The following is a 21900-nucleotide window of genomic DNA, read 5'->3' as shown; positions in this document are numbered from 1 at the left end:
CTACAACTGACTGGTCCTCAGCAATGTGTCTACTACAACTGTCTGGTCCTCAGCAATGTGCCTACTACAACTGGTCCTCAGCAATGTGCCTTCTACAACTGACTGGTCCTCAGCAATGTGCCTACTACAACTGGTCCTCAGCAATGTGCCTATTACAACTGGTCCTCAGTCTAGTCCTCAGCATCAGAGGATTTGGTTTTGGCTTTTATTCTTATTTGTTGTTTAATTGCTATTCTTCTACCTGCACAGTAACCTTTCTCTAGCTTATCGATATTTCCATTGTTGGTGGCTGTGCACTGTGACACTTCACCTCCACCACCTCCCTGAAGCACAGGGTTCTGTCACCACCGTCTGTCCCTGTACAGTCTGACACCAGAAGGACTGATCGGACAGTGTGGGTCTGAAAAAACACTCAACATATAGCACTTTACAAATTCTAGAAGAATTATCAGAGGAACAATTCTAAGCAAAGAGGGGTCAGATTTATTTAATGAAAAATACATAATTTACTAAATCACACAAGTCAGGAGAACTGTCAGATCTCACAGAAGCTCCAGCTGGAGACAGACAGCTTGTTCTTAAAAATAAACAGCTGGCCATAAAAGTTTGCACATTCCTGGTGGTGATCGAGATTTCACAAGAAATCGTCCACAAATTGGGAAAAACAAAAATAAAACTCTACAGGGAATTAAAGTCCACATGGCAGACGACCAAGTGAAGGCAAAACAACACCCATAGTAAGAGTGTAAAACAGGACTAGGTATATCAACCAAGGTCTGTAGACAGCCGTTATGAGGTTCTTGCCCAATTGTTGGTACAGCCTGCAAGTCTCTATATACCGGCTGGAACCTCAATCACATCTAGTAAGCTCCGGAGCTGTGTCACATTCAGCAAACCAGTATAAGGCCCGGTTCACATCTGCGTTCAGGCCATTCCGATACCCTATCCGCAGGAAATATTCGGAGAGAAAAGTCCTGTAAGCAGCACTTTTCTCTCTGCATTTTTCGCACGGAAACCACACGGATCCCATTATAGTCTATGGGGTCCACGGGATTCCTTAGATAACCGCTTTTTTATGCAGATAGGTTTCCGTTCGGGGGGGTCCCCAAGCGGACTCTCCGAATGGAAACCCGAACGCAGATGTGAACCGGGCCTAATACAGTACAATACAATACAGTGAACTGACATGTCAACTTTTTTTATTGGTTGGATGTTGACTTACAGGGAACACATGGCACAAGAGAAACTGTTTTCTTCCTTCCGGAGAAGAGCCAACTTTAATGGTCTTTAAAGGGCATGTTCACTTACGACAATCATTGTTTATATACCATATCTGGGCATATGGATATCATAATGGGATCCGTATTTAGGATATATTATCCAAAGGGTAAAGCTGATACAAAGCCTAAACCTCACTCTGGAAGACTCGGACCCTGTTGACTTCAATGGACATTGTACTATTCTACAAATGTAGTAAACTTTAAACTGAACTTAAAAAGGCCAAGTTATCGTTTGATACAAACTGTGTATTTAAAGCATTAAATGAGTCATCCAGGCTAATATGTAATTTTTTTTTTTTTTTTTTAATTAGGCCAAGGAAGGTGAAATCCCCCCATCCCCCCCCCAAAAAAAAACAAACAAACAAAACAAACAAAAAAACAAAACAAAACACATTCATCTATCCCCGGTGCTCCGATGTCTCCCAGTATGGTGTGGTCGTGCAGCTTTGTTGTTTTCTTCCAGCAGAAGTCCCTGACACACGTGACCACTGAGGCCAATAAATGTCCCAGGTTCCCTTCATTAGGCCGCAGAGGTCACTGATTGGCCTCAACAGTCATGTGACCAATCAGCGGCCTCAGGGTGAGTTCACACAGAGTTTTTTGGACAGTGTTTTGAGGCTGTATCCGCCTCAAAGCCCTGACGAAAAAGTTGGCTCCTGTTGAAATCAATGGGAGCCACTCAGGTCTTTTTCCGGGAGCCATTTCTTCCGGCTCCCGGAAAAAAGAAGCGAGGCGCTCATTCTTCAGGCCGAGTTGCCTTGCCATTCATTGGGCCTAATCCGGAGCAGAGTGCGCGGCTGGATGCCGCTGCAGTGCACCGGCTTTCAGTCATGGCTAGTTGGTTTTTGGATCAGAACCTGAGGCGGCCTTCGCTTCAGGTTCCAATCAAAAAAACTGTGTGTGAACTTACCCTCAGTGGAAGGGACCCAGGACACCAAAGCTGGTGAGGACTTCCATTGCCGATCAGCAGTATTGGACCGCTCTGAGAGAACAATGGAGCACCGGAGACAGATGAGTATGGTTTTATTTTTTTTTACCTATTTTAGTCTGGACAACCCCTTTATTATGAAATATGCATGTTGGGCTGGAAGACCCCTTTAAACTTTGCTACATCTATACACTGACTGCTTTTTCGTTGTTTTGCTGGCGTAATTGAGTTGGTGTGAACTCAGCCTTAGCAGATAATAAAGTCCTACACCTGCAATACCGCAACCTCCCCTTTTCACTGAAAAATATCTATTGCTACAGCACAAAAACTATCACTAGACAGCTGTGTGTAAACTACGGGGAAGATAGGCACTGCATTAGTGCACTTACTGGGGAAGCGCACAGCAAATACAGAGAATAAATAAACCATTACGTATCACTGAGTAACAGGCCAAGGGGAAAGAAAAAGAAGTACTGCTGAGAAATGTGTAACATTACCTGTAATAAGCCATCCTACAGAGCTGGGAAGTAATAATGCATTACCGAGATCCATCAGATAAGGGAGTAACTGCGTCTATAGCTGTGCCGGGGATTGTAATAGCATTACTGTGCAGCAAAGATTTGGCGGACCCTTAAATTTTACAGATCTGCTTAGTGTGGATTGTGATGACAGATTGTTTTTCTACAGCAATCAATAAATCAGAAGCCATTTGTGACCGAGTGACTGTCAAAAGCATGATGTAATGCAACATGATGTATGTAATAAAACATGTAACATGCCGATGGAGCAGAGCAGCTGTCAAACCAAGTCAGCAGCATGAAATAATTATTCGTGGGACGATCTCTTGGCTTCGAAAAAAGGCAAATGTAATAATCTAGAACATATAGCACGATGGCCAGACATTGGAGGGGTTGCAAATGGTTTCATCCAAACCATGCAATGGTTACAAATCCAAACTAAGGGTATGTTCACACGGAGGGAATCAGCCTCAAAAATTCATTTTAATGGGGGGCAACACGGTGGCACAGTGGTTAGCACTGCAGCCTTGCAGTGCTGGAGTCCTGGGTTCGAATCCCACCAGGAACAACATCTGCAAGGAGTTTGCATGGATTTCCTACCGTTCTACAAAGACATACTGATAGGAGACAAAAAAAATAAATGTACATTGTGATCCCTATATGGGGCTCACAATCTGCATTAAAAAAAAAAAATAAAATAATAATAATAAAAAATATTTCAATGGGATTCAGTAGCTGACTGGTGTCTTTTTTTTTCTCTAGCTAATTTTTTTTTTCAACTAGAGGGGAGAAGCCAGTGACATGAATTCTGCCGTGAATAACCCATTGCGATGTATAGGAGGTGGAAAAAAACGTGGCGTGTTTTAGGTGCAGTTTTTTCAAAAACCACATCAAAAACCGCAAGTTTTTTTTTTTTTTAAGGGAAGTTTACAAGTCCATACGGTGTGCTGGAGAGAAAAACCATGGCAAAAAACCCTCTGTGTAAACATACCCTAGCACTGCACGTATTGTATGTGCAGATACTGATGGTGTACAACCAAGTACAAAACAACTTTTAATAATTTAATAGGACAAGTGAATATAAGAGACTTTGTAATATAAATTATTAAGGAAATCTGTTTCCTTCTCTACCTTATTTTCACTAAGGCTGTGTGTTTATGTAAGGTCGGGTTCACACAGGGTTTTTTGGTCCGGAGACTGAGGCGGAGGCTGCCTCAGTCTCTGGGCTAAAAAAACGGGTAGCTGCGACTTGATGCCGCTGCAGTGCACCGGCATCCAGTCGCGGACTCTACTCCGGATTAGGCCCAATGAATGGGCCTAGTTGGGAGGAGGCGAGAGGCCCAATGAATGAGTATATCGCTTCTTTTTTCAGGGAGCCGGAACAAACCGCTCCCAGAAAAAGGAACTGACTGGCTACCATTGATTTCAATGGGAGATGTCTTTTTCGTCAGGATTTTGAGGCAAATTCAGCCTCAAAATCCTGACCAAAAAACTACTGGCTTCCGACAGTCGCGGCTTTCCGCTCCGGATTAGGCCCAAATGAATGGGCCTAGTCAGGAGTGAGGTGTCGCGAGGCGGATATCCATGGCTGAATTAGCTGTGAAATCTGCCTGAAGAAAGGGCGGCTCGCTTCTTTTTTTCCGTGAGCGGAAACAAATCACTCGCAGAAAAAGGAAATGACCAGCTCCCATTGATTTCAATGGGAGGTGGTTTTTTGAGCCAGATTCTGACGTGGATTCCACGTCAAAATCTGGCTCATTTGACTCCGTGCGAACTAGCCCTAACAGAGTTCCCTGGCTCCATAGACTAATATGTAAAAGTAACTCATCTTGATAGATAGGGAAGAAAACAGATTTCTGAAATAAGATAAATTACAAATTTTATGATATTTACCAGCGCCATTCATTTCTGAAAAGTTGCCTTATACTTCGCGGTACAGTTTAAAGGGAGTCTCTCATTGGTAAAACTCATTTTTAATTGCACACATTTCTGAATAGCCTTTAAAAAGACTATTTTATTGCTGCCTTTATATTTTTAAGACGCCCTAAAACCCTATAAACATTTATGCTAATCAACCCCACGGAGTACCCTTTACTCCGAGCACCCTCCCATCTCACCTCTGTTCCCGCCCCTTCAGTACTTGTGCTCTATCTACCCTCCTCCTTCCTGCATGTTCGTCCACCCAGATCACGCTCCTGCAGTTGAAATCTCGGACATGCGCAGTGCCGCTCCATTCAGAGTGGTAATGTGTGAGTCCAAGTGCCATTTTGGTGTAGTCCACTGGAGAACTGAGCATGCTGCTCAGTATGAGTGGTCTCTGCTGTGACGTATGTGAGTGACATCACCAGTCCCTCTCCAGTGATCATCACATGAGCTTCTCGGTTTCCGGCATGCTTTTTTTGTTTGTTTATTTAGCACCCACCCCAGCGGCCACTGAGTTTGCTCTATATCCACTCTGGGGCAGTCTCTATAATCAGTGCCCTAACCTTTAATAAATTCAGGCTCCAGGGTCCGAGGCACTTCAGCAAAAATCTATGCATCGATGATGATAAATCTAATAGAGGTGATGGCTCCTTCTTGCCATGTCCCCTGTGCGAAAATCAGGGCAGAAAACTTAAAAAGCTGAAATTTTTGTGCAAAAAGTCTAACTTGAGCCAAAAATGATTCATGGCTTGTATGCCGGTTTACTGGCATACAAGTCATAACGAATCAACCCTATGTTCTCTGAAATTGCTACATGGTTAAACCATATTTCCATTGTCAGGACAGGTCTACAGATGGTGTAAAAAATTTTAGACCCCCAATTTACAGCAAAATCAACATATAGAATACTAACTTTTCTATGGATTCACGGTGTAGTTCACTCCTGCTAAAATGAAACGTGTGAAATCCACCATGAGAATATGAAATAAAAATTTACATACTACGGATTCTTAAAAATTTCTGGAACATCATCTGTAAAACTTCATTCACCTGCCTGTTACTGTATTAACACTGGAGAATTTTACCTACATAAATCTGCGGGACAACCCCGCAGCCAGATTGTCACTTGTGGATCCTTTGAATCCAGTGGTCGAGCTGTGGGAGAAAGGGAATTCTCATTTTCTTTGATCTTGTCCATAAAACAGATGGCACCTCCATAGATATTTGCTATGTGCGGAGCAGCTATACGAACCAGGTGCATGCTAACAAACAATTTCAACGCAGGCCGTGCATATGGTCAGAATTCCAGTTTTAAAGTAAAAACCAGGTGGAGATCAAAAAGGGGGTGAAAGTATGGCGGACAGGTACTGCATCTCCTCTCTTTTTCACCCCACTTGTGCTCTTGGCTTCCGAGACTACATCTAAACCTGACACACACCAAAAGCTGCATCTAAAATCTGAATGAAGAAATTAAGCTGATATTTAGGGGCATCACAAAGTTTATTTAGTTAGTATTGAACTGGCCAAGGGGCTTTGACACGATCATAGATGGGCAAAGATCCAGTAGAAAATGGTCCATTTGTAACAGACTCTGGAGACAACCCCTTGGCCCCAGGGTCTATTTCTGGTTGTTATACCAGATCTTGATATAGGATAGCAATGCAATTAAAGTGGACATCCTACTATAAATGTGAAAGTTTGTGGGTTTGGATGTTTGTTCCTCCATCACACAAAAACGGCTGAACGAATTTGGCTGACATTTCACACAAACCTAGATGGTCACCTTGAAGGAAACATAGGCTACTTGCTATGCCGCTAAATGCTCGGAATTCTCGACCGCTAGTGCCGAACGTATGCTCCGGACTACGCTTCAGGACCTGAGATAATGTTATCCCAGGTCCTTCAACCAGTGTCCGATAGGTTCGCGGCATTGTGTGGCCAGGCCTATGGACAGTGTGCGAGACGAAGAAAATGGTGGCTACTCGCAGCTCTGGAGAGACGTGGACATGCGGCCTGGCTGTGTTGGCCACGACAAGTGTATCGGGTGTGCCGGGTCTGTGAGTGCCCCGGGGGACTGTAGGGTTCGGGGGTGCACGAGAGAGGGGTTTGGAGGGGGGGCACACAACATGGGAAACGCAGGAGATGGGTTTGGGGGGGAGCATGGGGACTTGTGCGAGGAGGGGGGTCGCAGGAGAGGAGTTTAGGGGCGCCGGGGGGACCCCAGGGCCGCGCGAGAGTGGGGAGCCGTGGAGAGGGTTTGGGGGTGGGGGTGTGCGGGAAGGGGGACACAGGAGAGGGATTTGGGGGAGAAGAAAGGGGGTCACCCAGGAGGTGGATACGCGCGCATATACAGAGATGCACCACAGCAGAGTCGCGGGCGGATCGTCGTCAACAACGACACGTGTACAAAGTTGCGGGCAAATGCTAGTGTTCTATAAAGATGGTGGGTCCAACCTCCAAAACGCTTCCCCAAATGGCCCACAGGAACCCTAACTGGACAGAATCCGCAGTCACTTACGTCTGAAATCTCTGAAGTAGATGGTTTGCCGGTTGGGGTTCAGCAGTTGGATTACAGAATCATCATTGTTCTTGACTCGACAACTAATGGTTGCGACCTCTCCTTCCACCACTGTCACATTCTCCGTCTCAAGATTCTGACGCTCTCCTAGAGGAAAAAAAGGAAAATAAAACTCATAAGGACAACGTACCTATAGATCGTATGGCAAAGGACGGGCAATGATAAAGGACGGGACTGCCAAAAATGGGCATGGACATTACAACAAACGACAACATAAAACAAGCATATGACGTCAGAATCAGACTGCTCGTATTATATTATACAATATACACCTTATAGGGGGATCTCTGGGGCTTAGGACAGGGAAGATAATCGATATGTAATGAGTGGGGGTCTGACATCTCAGACCACCACAGCTGGTTCAAGTGGTTGCAGCATTTGGGTATGGTAACAATGAGTATGTTAACATTTATTCATAAATTTCTAGGAGAAGCTTAGAGAAGTCTATGGGGTTATACCGAATCTCTCCTCGATATCATACATAGGTTATATTGCACTCTACATCAGATGCCGTTTTCCATAGAAGTATTGCTTCCACAATAGGGTACCATTCAGGACTTTACAACACCGGACTGTGTGACTCTAGTTTCGCAGGACAGAGCGGCAGGGATTCGTGTCCAGGCTCCGCACCTCGCTGTGCAGTGCAGACACCTGCTAGTACTGCTGAGGATGGAACACCTTATCACAGCCTGTGTCTGAACACATGTTGAACAGATTGAACGTGCACCACGCTATATTTTTTTTCTTTCCTTTATAAAACTTTAATTATTTAAGACGACGGTCTGTTCAGTGGGTGTCTCGCAAACAGGCTCCCTGAAAACCTGACACACACTACTGGGAACCATTCCAAGTACATTTAGTAGCCTGACTGGTGGGGGGGAAAAGCAGCACTCCCCCCTGTCCTGGCCACCTGTTCTGGTGTGGCAAGAGCAGCTGAAGACTGCTTGTTCATGGTTAAAGACGCTGAATCTAAAGAGTGTTCACCTCTCATCCGCTGTAGTAACCGAGGATGTGAACAATGGCTGGTGAATAATGTGTCCTTGCCTAAGAATTCACCTTGACACATCCCTATACAATACACTGGAACGTAAGAACACTGGTGTGGCCGCACATTCTCTAAAGAAGTCGGGCTTGTCACATGAAAATCAAACTTTAAGAGTCTCAGGAAAAAAGTCTGTGTTTCAGCACCTACACAACTATCAGGAGGTGGGCAACATCCATTAAAGTGGTTTTCCCATAAACATAACCATTATGAAATTACATTCTTGCAAACATAAATAATTCCAAATTTTCCAGGGTTTTAATTTCTGTATACATCTTGGTATTGACATTCTATTGTCTTGAGCTTACTCCTCTTGTGGCACGTTCTGGTCGCCCACTGGTCTCCACATCTTGTATCAATGGGGGGTTCCGTTCTGATGTGACGGACCAGGATAGGACCTGCTCGATAATCATCAGAATGGAATGGAACATAGGTAGCCCCCTTCGGACAGCACACTCGGTCATGTGCATGGGGCAATATTCTAGGAGGTGATCTCAGTGGTACTGATAGTTCACTGCTACAGCCAGTGTTTGGCTTTGGTGGTCACAAGTCCACGTCAGGAAATCATGGCTGAACAACAGGATACAGAGACCAGAGGAGCAGGAAGCGGCAAAACGGAAATGGTGGGTAAATTGAGCAATACTTCTATTTTTTTTACATTTTAGATAGCTGTACAATTCCTTTTAAAGAGGACCTTTCACCACTTGGAGCACATGCGGTTTTATATACCGCGAGAAAGCAGACAGTGCACTGATTTCAGCACACTATTGGCTTTCCTGTTCTGTGCCCCCAGTTAAGAGCTATTGGTGCCGGTACTGTAGTTCTTCACCGTCAGAAGGGTGTTTCTGATAATCAGTCAGGAGCACCTTTCCTCACAGTAGCGCCTATAGCGCTGTACTGTTTGAGCAGTGAGGAACGCCTCCCTCCCCTCCTGATAATACTCGTCCCTCCCCACTCTCACAGTACAGCACTATAGGCGCTACTGTGAGGAAGGGCGTTCCTGACTGACTATCAGAAACACCCTTCTGACGGTGAAGAGCTACGGTACTGGCACCGATAGCTCTTCACCGTGGAAGAGAACACAAAAGCCGAAACTGAATTCAGCGCACTGTCGGCTTTCTAGCGGTATATAAATCAGCATGTGCCCCAAGTGGTGAAAGGTCCTCTTTAAGGGTGAGGTAGTGACTGGCAATTATGATTGTACTAAAGTCCAGATCTCTGCATCCTGTAATAGGCATTGCTGCAGTGACAATGGAATTTTATTTCTAGTCCCCACCATTCCAGAGCAATCAGTGCAGCTAGTTTTGGTGCTTGATATGTTAGTTAAGATCTGCATATCAGGCAGGAGTAAGCAAGTGGTGCGATTCTGATCTCTGACATTATCCGCCTCTGATTCAGAGACATCTGAACCATGCCCCTTTGCCTGCTCCTACCTGACACCATTCAATTGACATCAGATAACTTAATTTCCATATCAGGCACCAAAACTAACGGCGCTGATTGGATGGAAACAGTGGGGGCTAGAGAAAAATTCCTCTGTGCTAGAGTCAGTAGAGAAGAGACTATTGCACAATGCAAACAGCTGGTCTTGGTAGAGGTAGTGAAAGGTCTTCTCTCCCAACATGACTTTTTTCAGTACATAACTGTATTCCCTATTAAATAATTCTAGAATATCTTTTCTTAGGACTGAATGTTGTGCTGCTACTTTATTTCAGACCTCAATAAAAAAAAATGTAGTGACCTCGGACATCACTGCTCAAAGACTTTTGGACTACTGTATATTCCACTTCAGTGCAAACCAATGAGATTATCTGCAGAAATCATATCACAGTCACCAGCAGATGAATGTACATTGTGTGGAATATTAACAATTCCTTATACTGGAGTACGGCTGAACACGTTCCCGTTACGCACCCAGCTCCCGTAGCCGTGCGTCAGTAATGAAGAATACATAGTGAATGTGTAACACCAGGCTCCATGACACTGTCATTCATGTGATGTGAAGCCACAATGCAGCAACATAAAGATGAATTCACTCTATGTAATAAATATATGGCAGCGGCTGCACATAGAATACCAATATAGATGATCCTGTGTCTAATGCAGATTAATTTCCCTGCATAAAATCCATATACAATGCCTTGTGTAAACAGGGCGGCATCAATCTGTATTATACAGGGAGGTCTGAATATACGGAATACAACGTATAGCCCTGGATAATACTATTAACATCCGGCCAACGAATGGGTTATTTGCATAAGTACTATAGCAGTGGATTTTACACTGTATACATCTATCTATATTCTACATAGGCACAGCAAAGCCGTGGTGACGGGTATGGCAGAAAAAAAGAGCTGCAGATTTCTCTGAAAACTTCAGTAGTGTATCCATGACAAATTCTGTTACTTGCAGGCAGATTTTTTCACAAATTGGTTGTGGATTTCACCCGACCTAGATGGCAATTTACGGAAATACATTTTTTTGGCACGTTTTAAAAAAATCTCATCCACTGTGCTGCGACTGTAAATCACAGTGCACCTAGTGTATGCAGTAACTCCGGTAGGTGAAGATCAGGGGCTCCAAACACGCAGCCTTCTCCCCAGTTCTGCTGATCCAACTGGATCGGAGAAACTGGAGAAAAGCACCTCCAACCTTCCCAACAGCGTAGGCCACAGGCCTACAGGTTTCGGTCAGCTTGATTGTAGTTAGTACTTACATCTCCACTCCTTCCGGCTACGGACGCACATGTCACAACAATGTGCCCGGGGCAGGGGTAAGAGCACAACTGGGAACAGTCAAGTATAGGTGCGGACCGTCAAAGTGTTATAAAGTGAGACATAAAGTTTAATGATTAAAGTTTAAGCAGGGGACACTAGGTGGGGACATTAAACTGTAGGAGGTCACGGGTAGGGGACATTAAACTGTATGGGCCATTGCTGGGGGATATTAAACTGTACGGGTCCACTACTAGGAAACAATAAGCTATATGGGGCCACTACTAGGAAACAATAAGCTGTATGGGTCCACTACTAGGAAACAATAAGCTGTATGGGTCCACTACTAGGGAACAATAAGCTGTATTAGGCCACTACTTGGGGACATTAAGCTATATGGGTCCACTACTAGGGACCATAAATCTGTATGGGTCTACTACTAGGAAACAATAAGCTATATGGGTCTACTACTAGGAAACAATAAGATGTATGGGGCCACTACTAGGGAACATTAAGCTGTATGAGGCCTCTACTAGGGGACATTAAGCTGTATGAGGCCTCTACTTGGGGACATTAAGCTGTATGAGGCCTCTACTTGGGGACATTAAGCTGTATGAGGCCTCTACTTGGGGACATTAAGCTGTATGAGGCCACTACTTGGGGACATTAAGCTGTATGGGGCCACTACTAGGGAACATTAAGCTGTATGGGGCCACTACTAGGGAACATTAAGCTGTATGAGGCCAGTACCAGGGAACATTAAGCTGTATGGGGCCACTACTAGGGAACATTAAGCTGTATGAGGCCACTACCAGGGAACATTATGCCATATGGGGCCACTAGAAGAAATGTGGCCTGTCAAGTCTAAATTTCTTGAGCAGCCCATTTGCTCAACCGAGTTTGAGACTGCTATCGCTACCTTTAAGTGGGATGTAAGCTGAAAGGAAAACATTTCAGTTACTTATGGATTTGACAAGGTATTCAATTGAAATCAGATTTAAAATCTATTCTGCAGTCACAGATTATTTATGCAACATGTGAAGACGACTTACTGGCTAGTAAACGAAAGAATTGGGCATCTTGAAATCCATCTGACTGATCCTTATCTCCCTCAACATAGCCATAGGAAGACCCCCTCATACATATTAGATAGACAGTTTTGCTGAAGTCAGCATGTTCAGGTGGCATTATTCTAAAGTGTATGGCTTATAGAAAACCTATCAGCAGGTGCCGGGTCCTTAAAGTACCAGAACGTAATTACTGTGACTAGGGATGAGCAAACCAGCTCATAGTCAAGTTTATTAAGTTTTCAAAAAAATTGGGGTTTGGGCTCCACCATAGCATCTGGTCTTCATTCCTGGTGTCTTCCGGCTTACAGTGCGATTTCTGCATCCCTGAGTCACCGCTGAGGTCTATGATTGGGCCTCATCAGTCACGTGATAGCATTGACGCCATGACACTTTAACGCTATGTGTCAATCAAGGACCTCAGAGGAGATCCAGCACCCAAGAGAGGCAAGCATAAGCTGAATAGTATTTTACTGCAGTGCCCCTGGGCCTCTGATTATTATACTCTTGTGGACAAAACCTTTCGAGATTCATCCAACACTGCCCAGGACCCCTGTTGATCAGCTATTTGAAAGGACCACAACTTCTTTACTAAATACCGAGAACAACTCTGCACATTTGTATATTAGTACAAATTCATTTGCGTTACAAACAGGCCATGCGGTGAATGGACGCGACATCTTTGCCTATCAAGCATAACGTAGTGCCTCCTGAAGCATCTGTTGATGTTCCAGCTGTCAGACCCCTACCAAACTAATATTGATAACCTTTACTAAGGGAAATCGTCAATATTTTAATCTCAGAAACTTCTTTAATAACTTCTAATTTGCCAGGGAGAAGTCATGCACAATGAAGCAAAGTGTACAGCTCTCTGCATCCCTGCGCATGCGCGCAACGACCAGAGAACAGCATGGGAAACATCTCTAAAATTAAAAGTTTTTAAACTCATAAATAAGGAGTCAGGTAACATGAAAATTAAGAGGTCTTGGGGCATGCATAAGGAGATGGTGGTGGTCTTTTTCATATATATATATATTTGCGCATGAACCGCATATTTAGAACCAAGGACGAGATCCAAGTTCTGCCAAGTGAGATTAGGAAAGAAGGGTTTGGGAATGTCAGGAGGACGTGTCTACGTCATCTCTAAGGGCAGAAGTGGCTCACCTTATGCAATCTCCTTCATGTCTCCATAAATGAGATTATAAATGAGATTCTGTAAATCGGCGGGATCACCACCCGTAATTCGGCCGTAATTAATAATGCATGCTTTTGTAATTACTTTAGCATTTCTTTGACATTAAGTATGTTATTAAACAAAACAATAAAAATAATCGTCTGGCGCAAAAATTATAAAAACAATCCAGGTCCGCATTCATAACGTACAAACCCCTAATTTACTGGTTGCAAGCGGAAATTTTCATCAGCGCCGCGCATACACTTGCAGCTGTGTGTGTCATAAAATCAGTCATCCCTGAAAAAGAATCATCACTGATGTTAACCAGTCAGGGAAAAAACACAGTCGGTCCTTTCCTGATACAGGTACGCCGTATATATTACAAATTGCCATTTGCATACGAGATGCCTTGTGCAGCTGCAGCTGCCAAGGTGGATTCTATTAGTATGGATCCTCACTCGCCCCTCTCCGGTCCTTCTGTGCGACTTCGAGGCACCGGCGCAGACTTGAGGAATAAAGTGCTATACTAATCAGCCAGAAATAGGTTCAGGTCCGCAGCAGGGCCAAGGGACGTTGGAGAATGTGGTGGGCGTCACATGAAGCAGGACATGCTTCAGCAGTAATGACCCTGATTCCCAGCAGGGCAGCAGTGACTGCTTCCTTATGTGCGCTATTAGGTTGTGCACACAGCTCTACTGTCCCCATTATACATGCACAGCACCATATAGGAGCGGCCATTGATCCTACTGCTCCAAGCTATGGCGGATTTCAATACACATCACAGGGCCTCATGTAGAAGAGGTTTTCGTTATGGGAAATGTCACAGCGTATCATACATTGTGAGACATTTTTGTACAGAAATGTCACCCAACTGAGACAATTTCTCCAGAAAAGAAAACGCAGGAATTATTTTTATCTGGCTAAAAAGGACTGAGATTGAAAATTAAAGGAGTGGATAAGTCAAATATGTTAAAGACTATGGACACCTTTGGAATCATCTTTTATTACTGACGAAATGGATTTTGAGCTTAAATACATTTTTCTTTGTAATTGGTGTTTATGAAAAATTTACCTCCGGCTTCGACAGCTTCAATATTTTACACCGCGCCGCAAACTGCAGAATGTTATTCACTAGACAATCTGTCAGCTCCTCGCTCTCCTCTCCTGAACCATCATTAAAGCCAATGCATGACCAAATCAAAGGTGAACGTTAGTTTGGTCATGAATCAGCTTAGATCTTGCAAATTTTGGCAAGACCGGATGACCATCAAATGTGTATGAGACCGTTCCAATTGCGGAGAGATCAGGATGTTGAATTTCAGTATGTCCCTTCCTTTTGCTCTCAAGGAAGATCAGATGAGTCTGGCTTAAAGGGAGTCTGTCAGCACAAACATCAATTTTAAACTGAAAACATAGTATTGTAGGCTATTATATACAAAAACCAATAGTATCTGTTGGCTATGATTGAACCAATTTGGAACAAACAGGTTTCAACCCAAATTTTTCAAAAGTTTAGGGCTTAACCTGAACCCAAAATGTTTGGGGTTGGCCACTGAAAAATCACTATTAGGCTGCCTTCACACGGAGTAACGCCGGCTGCCATTCACAGCCATACACGCGAGCGCTGCGGAAGACTCCCGAACACTTTCCATTCACTTCAATGGGAGCGCTCGTAAAGCCGGCGTTACGAGTGCTCCCATTGAAGTGAATGGGAAGTGTTCGGGAGCCTTCCGCAGCGCTCGAGTGCACGGCTGTGAATGGCAGCCGGCGTTACTCCGTGTGAAGGCAGCTTTACACTCTGGGTTCTCTTCACCTTGCATCAGCCTCTCCTGGGCTCCCTTGATGTCCTCTTCGGTGGTCTTCTGGCTTCTTGCGGAATCCTAGATGATGTTGGAGGCCTGTACTGGAGCCTCAGTGGTCATGTGAGGCTTAATAACAAGATGACACTTGCATTAAAGGTTTGTGATGTTGGCACGCCCCAACTGATGATTGGACCTCAACGATCCTCTGATGACCTATAAGTCACCCAAGAGGCCAAAAGTCCACTGAACAGCACCTCGAGGAAGCCCAGGAAAGGTGAAGAGACTTCTGAGTATAATAGTGATTTGTGGGTGATGAATCCCAAAAGTTTCTGGTCAAACTCAAAACCTTGAAAAATGTGGGTCAACTCCAGTTTCATCTGAACCATTTTGTTCACCTCTAATAGTCTCATGAAGCATGTGACGTCAGCCAGGAGGCCATAAGAGGACTCAGAGGATGTGATGGATGCCATAAGAAAAGGTGAGTATAAGTGCCCAATAAGTTTTTTTCACCTGCCCAATGGCCTCCACTTATTATACTCTGGAGGCTAAGACGACCCCAGACTAAAACAATATCACTCCCGAGTTGGGACAAACTCTGTTTTGCCCAACTCTAGTACCTGTTTTATTTAATGCGGAAAACATTCAGCTTTTATAAATTAGAAAGTGAGTCTCCAGGTGCAACTTAAGGTGTTCCTTCAGATTCCAGAAGAACATGAATCTTGAGAAACATCCTAAGCAGCATGTTGAATTCCTCATTGTTGCAGTATCGCGATTCGCATCACAATAAAACAGGTACCATTAGATTCAGTGTGAACTGTCCTATAATACTAAGTGTTTAGGTTCATGAAGTTCATGTTGAAAGGCTCCTTTTAAGATGGTGATCCAATATCTGGCAGCCAAATACTTGCTCCGACAATAGCCATTCCTCAAATCTTATTAAGTACTTATTATTAAGAGCCTACAAGTTAAGGCATCCCATCACGGATCTCATTATTATAGGCTTATCAAGGTACTCATTACCATAGAAAAAAACCCACAAACATGAGGGATTTACCATGAAAATTGAAGTATGTTTTCCCCCATGTTAATTTTATCAGTACAATGAGCAGCTCCTTGGAGAATGTATTTGAGAATTGTAGATCTGCTCTTTGATAAAACCATTGTACTCCGCGCGTTTTGAGGCATCACAAAAATCCTGCATGCCGTATCCCCTATAATGATCACAATGTAGTGTGATGCATTAAGCCTGTCTGACGGTGAACCGCCACATAAATCCCTACATTTCAAAGAAGTCAGTCCTACATTGCCAATTCAACAGGAGTTTCCTGCTGAATAGGAAGCATCGGTCTGTCAGAAAGCCTTTACATTACCGTGCATCACATTAAGGGGGATAACAATAGACTCAGCTCCATCATAAATCACGTGAGATTCAGTACATGAACATGGAATTAGCCGGTACTGCATAATGCAAGAACCTGTATGGGAAGAGCATTAGTCTAATGTAATATTCCCCACAACATCCCACGAGAGTGGACCACGCTACTAAACAATTCGCCATGTGTTTCTAGAAAAGCCATTTTTATTAGTATGTACTTTGCTCTCAATATTAGCAGCCGTGAGGTTTTTGTAGTCCATAAAAGCAATATCACGCTTTCTTATGAGTGGCAATAAAGCAGGCATACAGGGCTACGACCAGGAGTCGTGATTTAAGGAACATATACATTCCCATTTACTTCTTCCTGCCTGAGGGGGGAAACAACGCTGGAAACTAAGACAAGAGAGTTCTGTAATATATGGCATACTGGTATCCCATCAGCTTCCTTACAGTAAAAGACTTGGTACATTAAACATTTACTGCACATCTAGACATACACCAACAACACAGCATTACATTAATAATCTGCGTTATCTCATGACAATGATGCCTATGAAGGGTGGAATATATTAGGAAGCAGGAGTACCTCCCAACCGCCCCGGATTCAGCAAGATAGTCCTGCACTCCAGGTCCTGTCCCACTGTCCCGGAAAGGTATGTCCCAGTTTCAACTCATCTGAATCCAGTATAACTTGATTACAATGCTTCACCATTCTGTTTCTGTGTGGTCCGGGGCAGCTACAGGGGCACATTAAACTAGAGCCACTGGTGGGAACATTAAACTGTGGGGGTAACTGGATGGGAATATTCAACTGGGAGCAACTGGAAGTGTACATTAAACTGGTAGGAAAAGTGGAGGAGGACATTAAATCATGGGGGTAGCTGGAGGAGGACATTAAACTGGGGGCAACTAGAGGGGGACGTTAAATTGGGGGTAGCTGGAGGGGGACAATAAACTGGGGGAAACTAGAAGGGGACATTAAATTGGAGTAGCTGGAGGGGGACATTTAACTGGGGGCAACTAGAGGGTGAAATTAAATTGGGGGTTGCTGGAGGGGGACATTAAACTAGGGGTAGCTGGAGAGTAACATTAAACTGGGGGCAACTAAAGGGGGACATTAAACGGGGGGCAGCAGGAGCGGGATATTAAACTCGGGACAACTGGAAGGGGACATTAAACTAAGGGGCAGCTGGAGGGTGAAATTAAACTGTGGGTGCACCTGGAGAGGGACTTTATACTGTGGTGGAAATTGGAGATGAACATTATAATTTGGTGGAATACAATTTTAGGGAGACTGTAGGGGCATAAAGAGAAATGGATGGAGTCAAAGTAGAAGTGGGTGGAGCTAAATTTGCTGTAGCACACATGGCGCATTCTGGCACTAGCCTAAGTCCAACCCCACAGAGGAGGTACTGTAGAACAAACTACTAAAAAAGGCTCATAAGAGAAACTTCAGAATGCACATAGCATCACAGCTTGCTGTATATAGAACTGCATAGCCGCAGACCGGAGCTGAAACCTGCCCAGTGCTGAAAAAATGACAAATGACATAGGTAAGTAAGCATGAGAGGAGCAAGAAAAGAAAGATGCCGTGGACTGATCATTTAAAGCTTAGGCTCAAGTCACACTACAGTGAAAAATGGCCATGAGAATCTCCAGAACTGGACACAGTATTCTGGATGTGGTTTCACTAATGTCCTCTAAAGATGGACTACAAACTCTCTCTTCCTACCACTTAGACCTTTGGCTATATAGGAAAGCATCTTGCTTACTATCCCGCCACCTGCCCACATGCTGCACCCATTTTGCAGCCGTTTGAAATCAAGACCTCTAGATCCTTCTGAAGTTATTTCTAGCAAAGAACTGCCAACATAATACTGAGATAAAAAGTTTATTCTCCCCATATTCATAATTTTACATTTGATACCTCAGGACACCTTTTTTCCATGAATACTGTAAATCGGACTACAGCTCCCAATGGAAGGAGGATCGGACCCACCTGAGATGGGTAGAGAGAAGTGAAAACGGTGACCTATGAGTTCCTGTTCAAGAAAGTTCTAGAAGTATATAGAAATATAATTGAAGATGAAGATGCTCTCATGTAAGGTCTCATGTAAGGTTGAAGCCACCTCACCCCCAAGAAGAAGGGATTCCAGATACAACAATACGAGTCAAGCGGGAAGGAAAAATTCAATCCAACCAGCACGGATATATTCAATCCAACCAGGACGGATATATTCAATCCAAGTTTATGTTCTATAATGGGTAAGATTGAAATGTAGCGTTATTGAGACATAAAAGCCTGCTCTTTTTGACGGACAATAGAAAATTCATGAATGAAGTCTAATTTCACACCATATCTTTTTATAGATTTCAATATTAACAAAGTGATACGGATGTTCAGGAATTTGCTTTTTGCACACAATGAACATGGCAAATCCTCGCTCGATGACTTAATGATGCATACGTGTTTATAAAGAGGCAACAGGTCCAGAACAGGCTTTAGCTTTCTTTGCATTATAAAGGCATCAGCGACGGCCTACATGACAGAAGATCAGTAGCGTGTGACGCTATAATCCCACCATATCATAGAGATACCAGGTGTTGGAATAGACACATAACATAATACACACTTTAGCAGCGGAGGCAGAGAATCTGGTCCTTGTCTCGGTAGGCAGCTGATGGTTATTAATCATTGATTAGGTGACAAATAAAATAAATCACATGATCAGTGACACAATAAAGACAACAACTGCTGAACCTTACGGGAGGAATTACAATCTCCGCAGTCAAGTGAAGACTTCACATACACAGAGATTTCATAAAAACACATCTGAAAACATGAGGCCAACCTAAAGCCATCCATAGACAATCGATCTGCATCCTTAATGGTTCTGGCCTCATATGACTAGATGAACCCGATTCATTTCTTGGTCTCCTACATACAGATGTGCTCTTACTTACCTAGCCTACGTTCAAACCCTCAACACTTCCTGCCGCCTCCAACTGAAGAACAGCCACCGAATCCGCTCCTTCCTCACCCCAGAAACTACTAAGAAGCTTGTCCAGGCCCTCATAATCTCCCGCTTAGATTACTGCAACACCCTTCTCCATGGACTCCCAGCAAACAGCCTCGCCCCCCTCCAGTCCACCTTACACTGTGCTGCTCGCTTAATACACCTCTCCTCCCGTTCTTCATCGGCTTCTCGCCTCTGCCAATCTCTTCACTGGCTACCTGTAGCCCAACGAATTGAGTTCAAGCTACTAATGTTAACATACAAAGCCAGCCACAACCTGTCCCCTCCATATATCTCCGACCTAATCTCCCGCTACCTGCCCACACATAACCTCAGATTCTCCAAAGACCTCCTACTCCGCTCTGCTCTCATCTGCTCCTCACACAATCATCTCCAAGATTTGTCTTGTGCATCCCCCATACTCTGGAACTCAAGACACATAAGACTGACCCCCACAATCACAGGCTTCAAGAAGGCCCTGAAGACTCACCTATTCAGGAAGGCCTACAACCTCCAATAACACTACTGTCACCACACCACCATCTGAACAGTCTCTACCCTCACCTTCTTCTCTATCCCTCTTCCCTCATAGATTGTAAGCCCTCACGGGCAGGGCCCTCTACCCCACTGTGCCAGTCAGTCATTGTTAGTATTATATCTGTTTGTACATTTTGTGTACTTTGCGTGAACCCTCAAATGTAAAGCACCATGGAATTAATGGTGCTATATAAATAAACAATAATAGTAATAAAAAATAATAATACCCTCTAGGTTCAGGATATCCTGAGATAAAAGACTTTAAAAAAATTGACATTACAGCATATGATAGTTACAAAATTTTGAGATGTCCTGTGCCAAAAGGAGAGTTAAGGAAAGACACATCTGAATGTATCTAATTTGTATGATGGAAGACAGCAACGGACATTAATAACGGTAGTGTGAACTCCCTTTACTGAAAGGACACAGAGGAAAAAAAATATTACCAGGTACCATGACGGTACATGTTGCTAAGAGCCCTTCAATTCTTCAATAGGAAGGACCATTTAAAATGATTAAAATTTTGAAGTCAAAATAACTCAAGTTGCTTAAAACAGCCAATCTATGAAACCACTTGTTCTGTCCCGCAATCTCTACTAAATATAGCCTCATCTTTCCCGTCTTTTTCTCTCTCTCCAACATAGTACTTATTGACTAAGAAGTCAAGAGATGCCATATCCCTTCAGGTCAAACCATGGCCCCTGAACTTTCGTGTCTTCCACATAAGAAAAAAAAAAAAAAACTTATGAAATGAGTCCACAAAGTCTAACTTTCATCAATTGTAAATTCAAAAATATCCCCATTCCATGAAACTGTACAAGACGTCTATTTCCATTGACTAAGCCACAGGACATTCAAGTGCTGTGTGGTCTGGGGGAAGAGGTTAAAACAAGGTCCTGAAAAAATACACCATGGCCCACATTGTACAGAATCAAAAGACTTCAGTAAAGCGAGACCACGTCCTCTAGAAAAAAAAAAAAAAAACATCAGTGAATTTTTGACATTTGTTACTGAAGCTTCTTTTCAAAGCTCCTTATTTGTTTCACTTTATACTAAAGTATCTTACAGCTGTATAGGCTCCAGCGAACATAAAATGTGTCTTATTTCCCTCACAGTAAAAAATAAAACCCTTTGATGAACACAACCCTTAGTCTCAAAACCCATAATCCTGTCTTTAACGTCTGACACGGAGTCTCTTGAACACATCATAATGTTAGAGGTTTGATACTGCAACTTCTCAACAAATCAAACGCTTTCTTATAACTGATGGAGACTTTATAACATCTTGTCATGTATTTTAGATCTAGCCTTAAATCTAACTGATACATCGCCATCCTTCCCATATGCAATGGGGGAGATTTGGCTCGAAGCGATGAAGACTTTCAGCATGTGGTTGAAAGGTTAAAGAGAGCACTTTATAAATAATAAAAAACGTACAAGTAACATTTTTGTTATGGTCGTGGTTTATGGACCACACTAATAAAGTATACAATGCTCATTGAGGGACTTTTGTCATCAAAGGTGTTTATAGTAGGTCAATCAGAGATTAGCTGATCAGCACAGGTTCACGGCAAGATGCTGGGGAAATCCTTGCTTTCTTCTACACAATATTCTTATATTGAGGCCATGTAGATGAATGGCCATACTGGTAATACAGGGAGAGCTCGAGTCCTTCAAAATTCGAGCCAATATCTTAGAGTGGTTCTATGTTTTGGCTTATAGAGTTGGTTGTCTTCTGATCTATTCCATTGGTTGGACTCCCACCGAGACACTCGGGAGTATGTTCATACAATGGAACTTTCCATCTGGAATCAAGATGCTGAAAAAAGATCATCCTACGGATTCCACGGCTGATTCGGAGCGAGAATACCACCGATTAACCCCATTGTTTCTGAGACTAACCAGTGAGCAAACCTGTGGTGGAAAGTCAAAGCTCTGCTTCCGT

At 43.5% G+C, this 21900-nt stretch overlaps 1 protein-coding gene across 5 annotated transcripts in view; it reads right to left on the bottom strand.

Annotated features, from left to right (window-relative positions):
• Positions 1 to 21900, bottom strand: part of CADM1 (cell adhesion molecule 1) — a 246941-nt gene that overhangs the window by 88088 nt on the left and 136953 nt on the right. For all 5 annotated transcript variants that reach the window (XM_075279758.1, XM_075279754.1, XM_075279755.1 and 2 more), the window contains one exon: positions 7168 to 7314. In XM_075279758.1, coding sequence (XP_075135859.1) covers positions 7168 to 7314 — 147 coding nt within the window. The remainder of the gene's footprint in view (positions 1 to 7167; positions 7315 to 21900) is intronic.

Source organism: Leptodactylus fuscus, chromosome 6 (genome assembly GCF_031893055.1).
Source record: "Leptodactylus fuscus isolate aLepFus1 chromosome 6, aLepFus1.hap2, whole genome shotgun sequence".
NCBI classification, from domain to species: domain Eukaryota; kingdom Metazoa; phylum Chordata; class Amphibia; order Anura; family Leptodactylidae; genus Leptodactylus; species Leptodactylus fuscus.
Note: the sequence above shows the minus strand (reverse complement) of the source record. Positions and strands in the feature narration are given on the sequence as shown.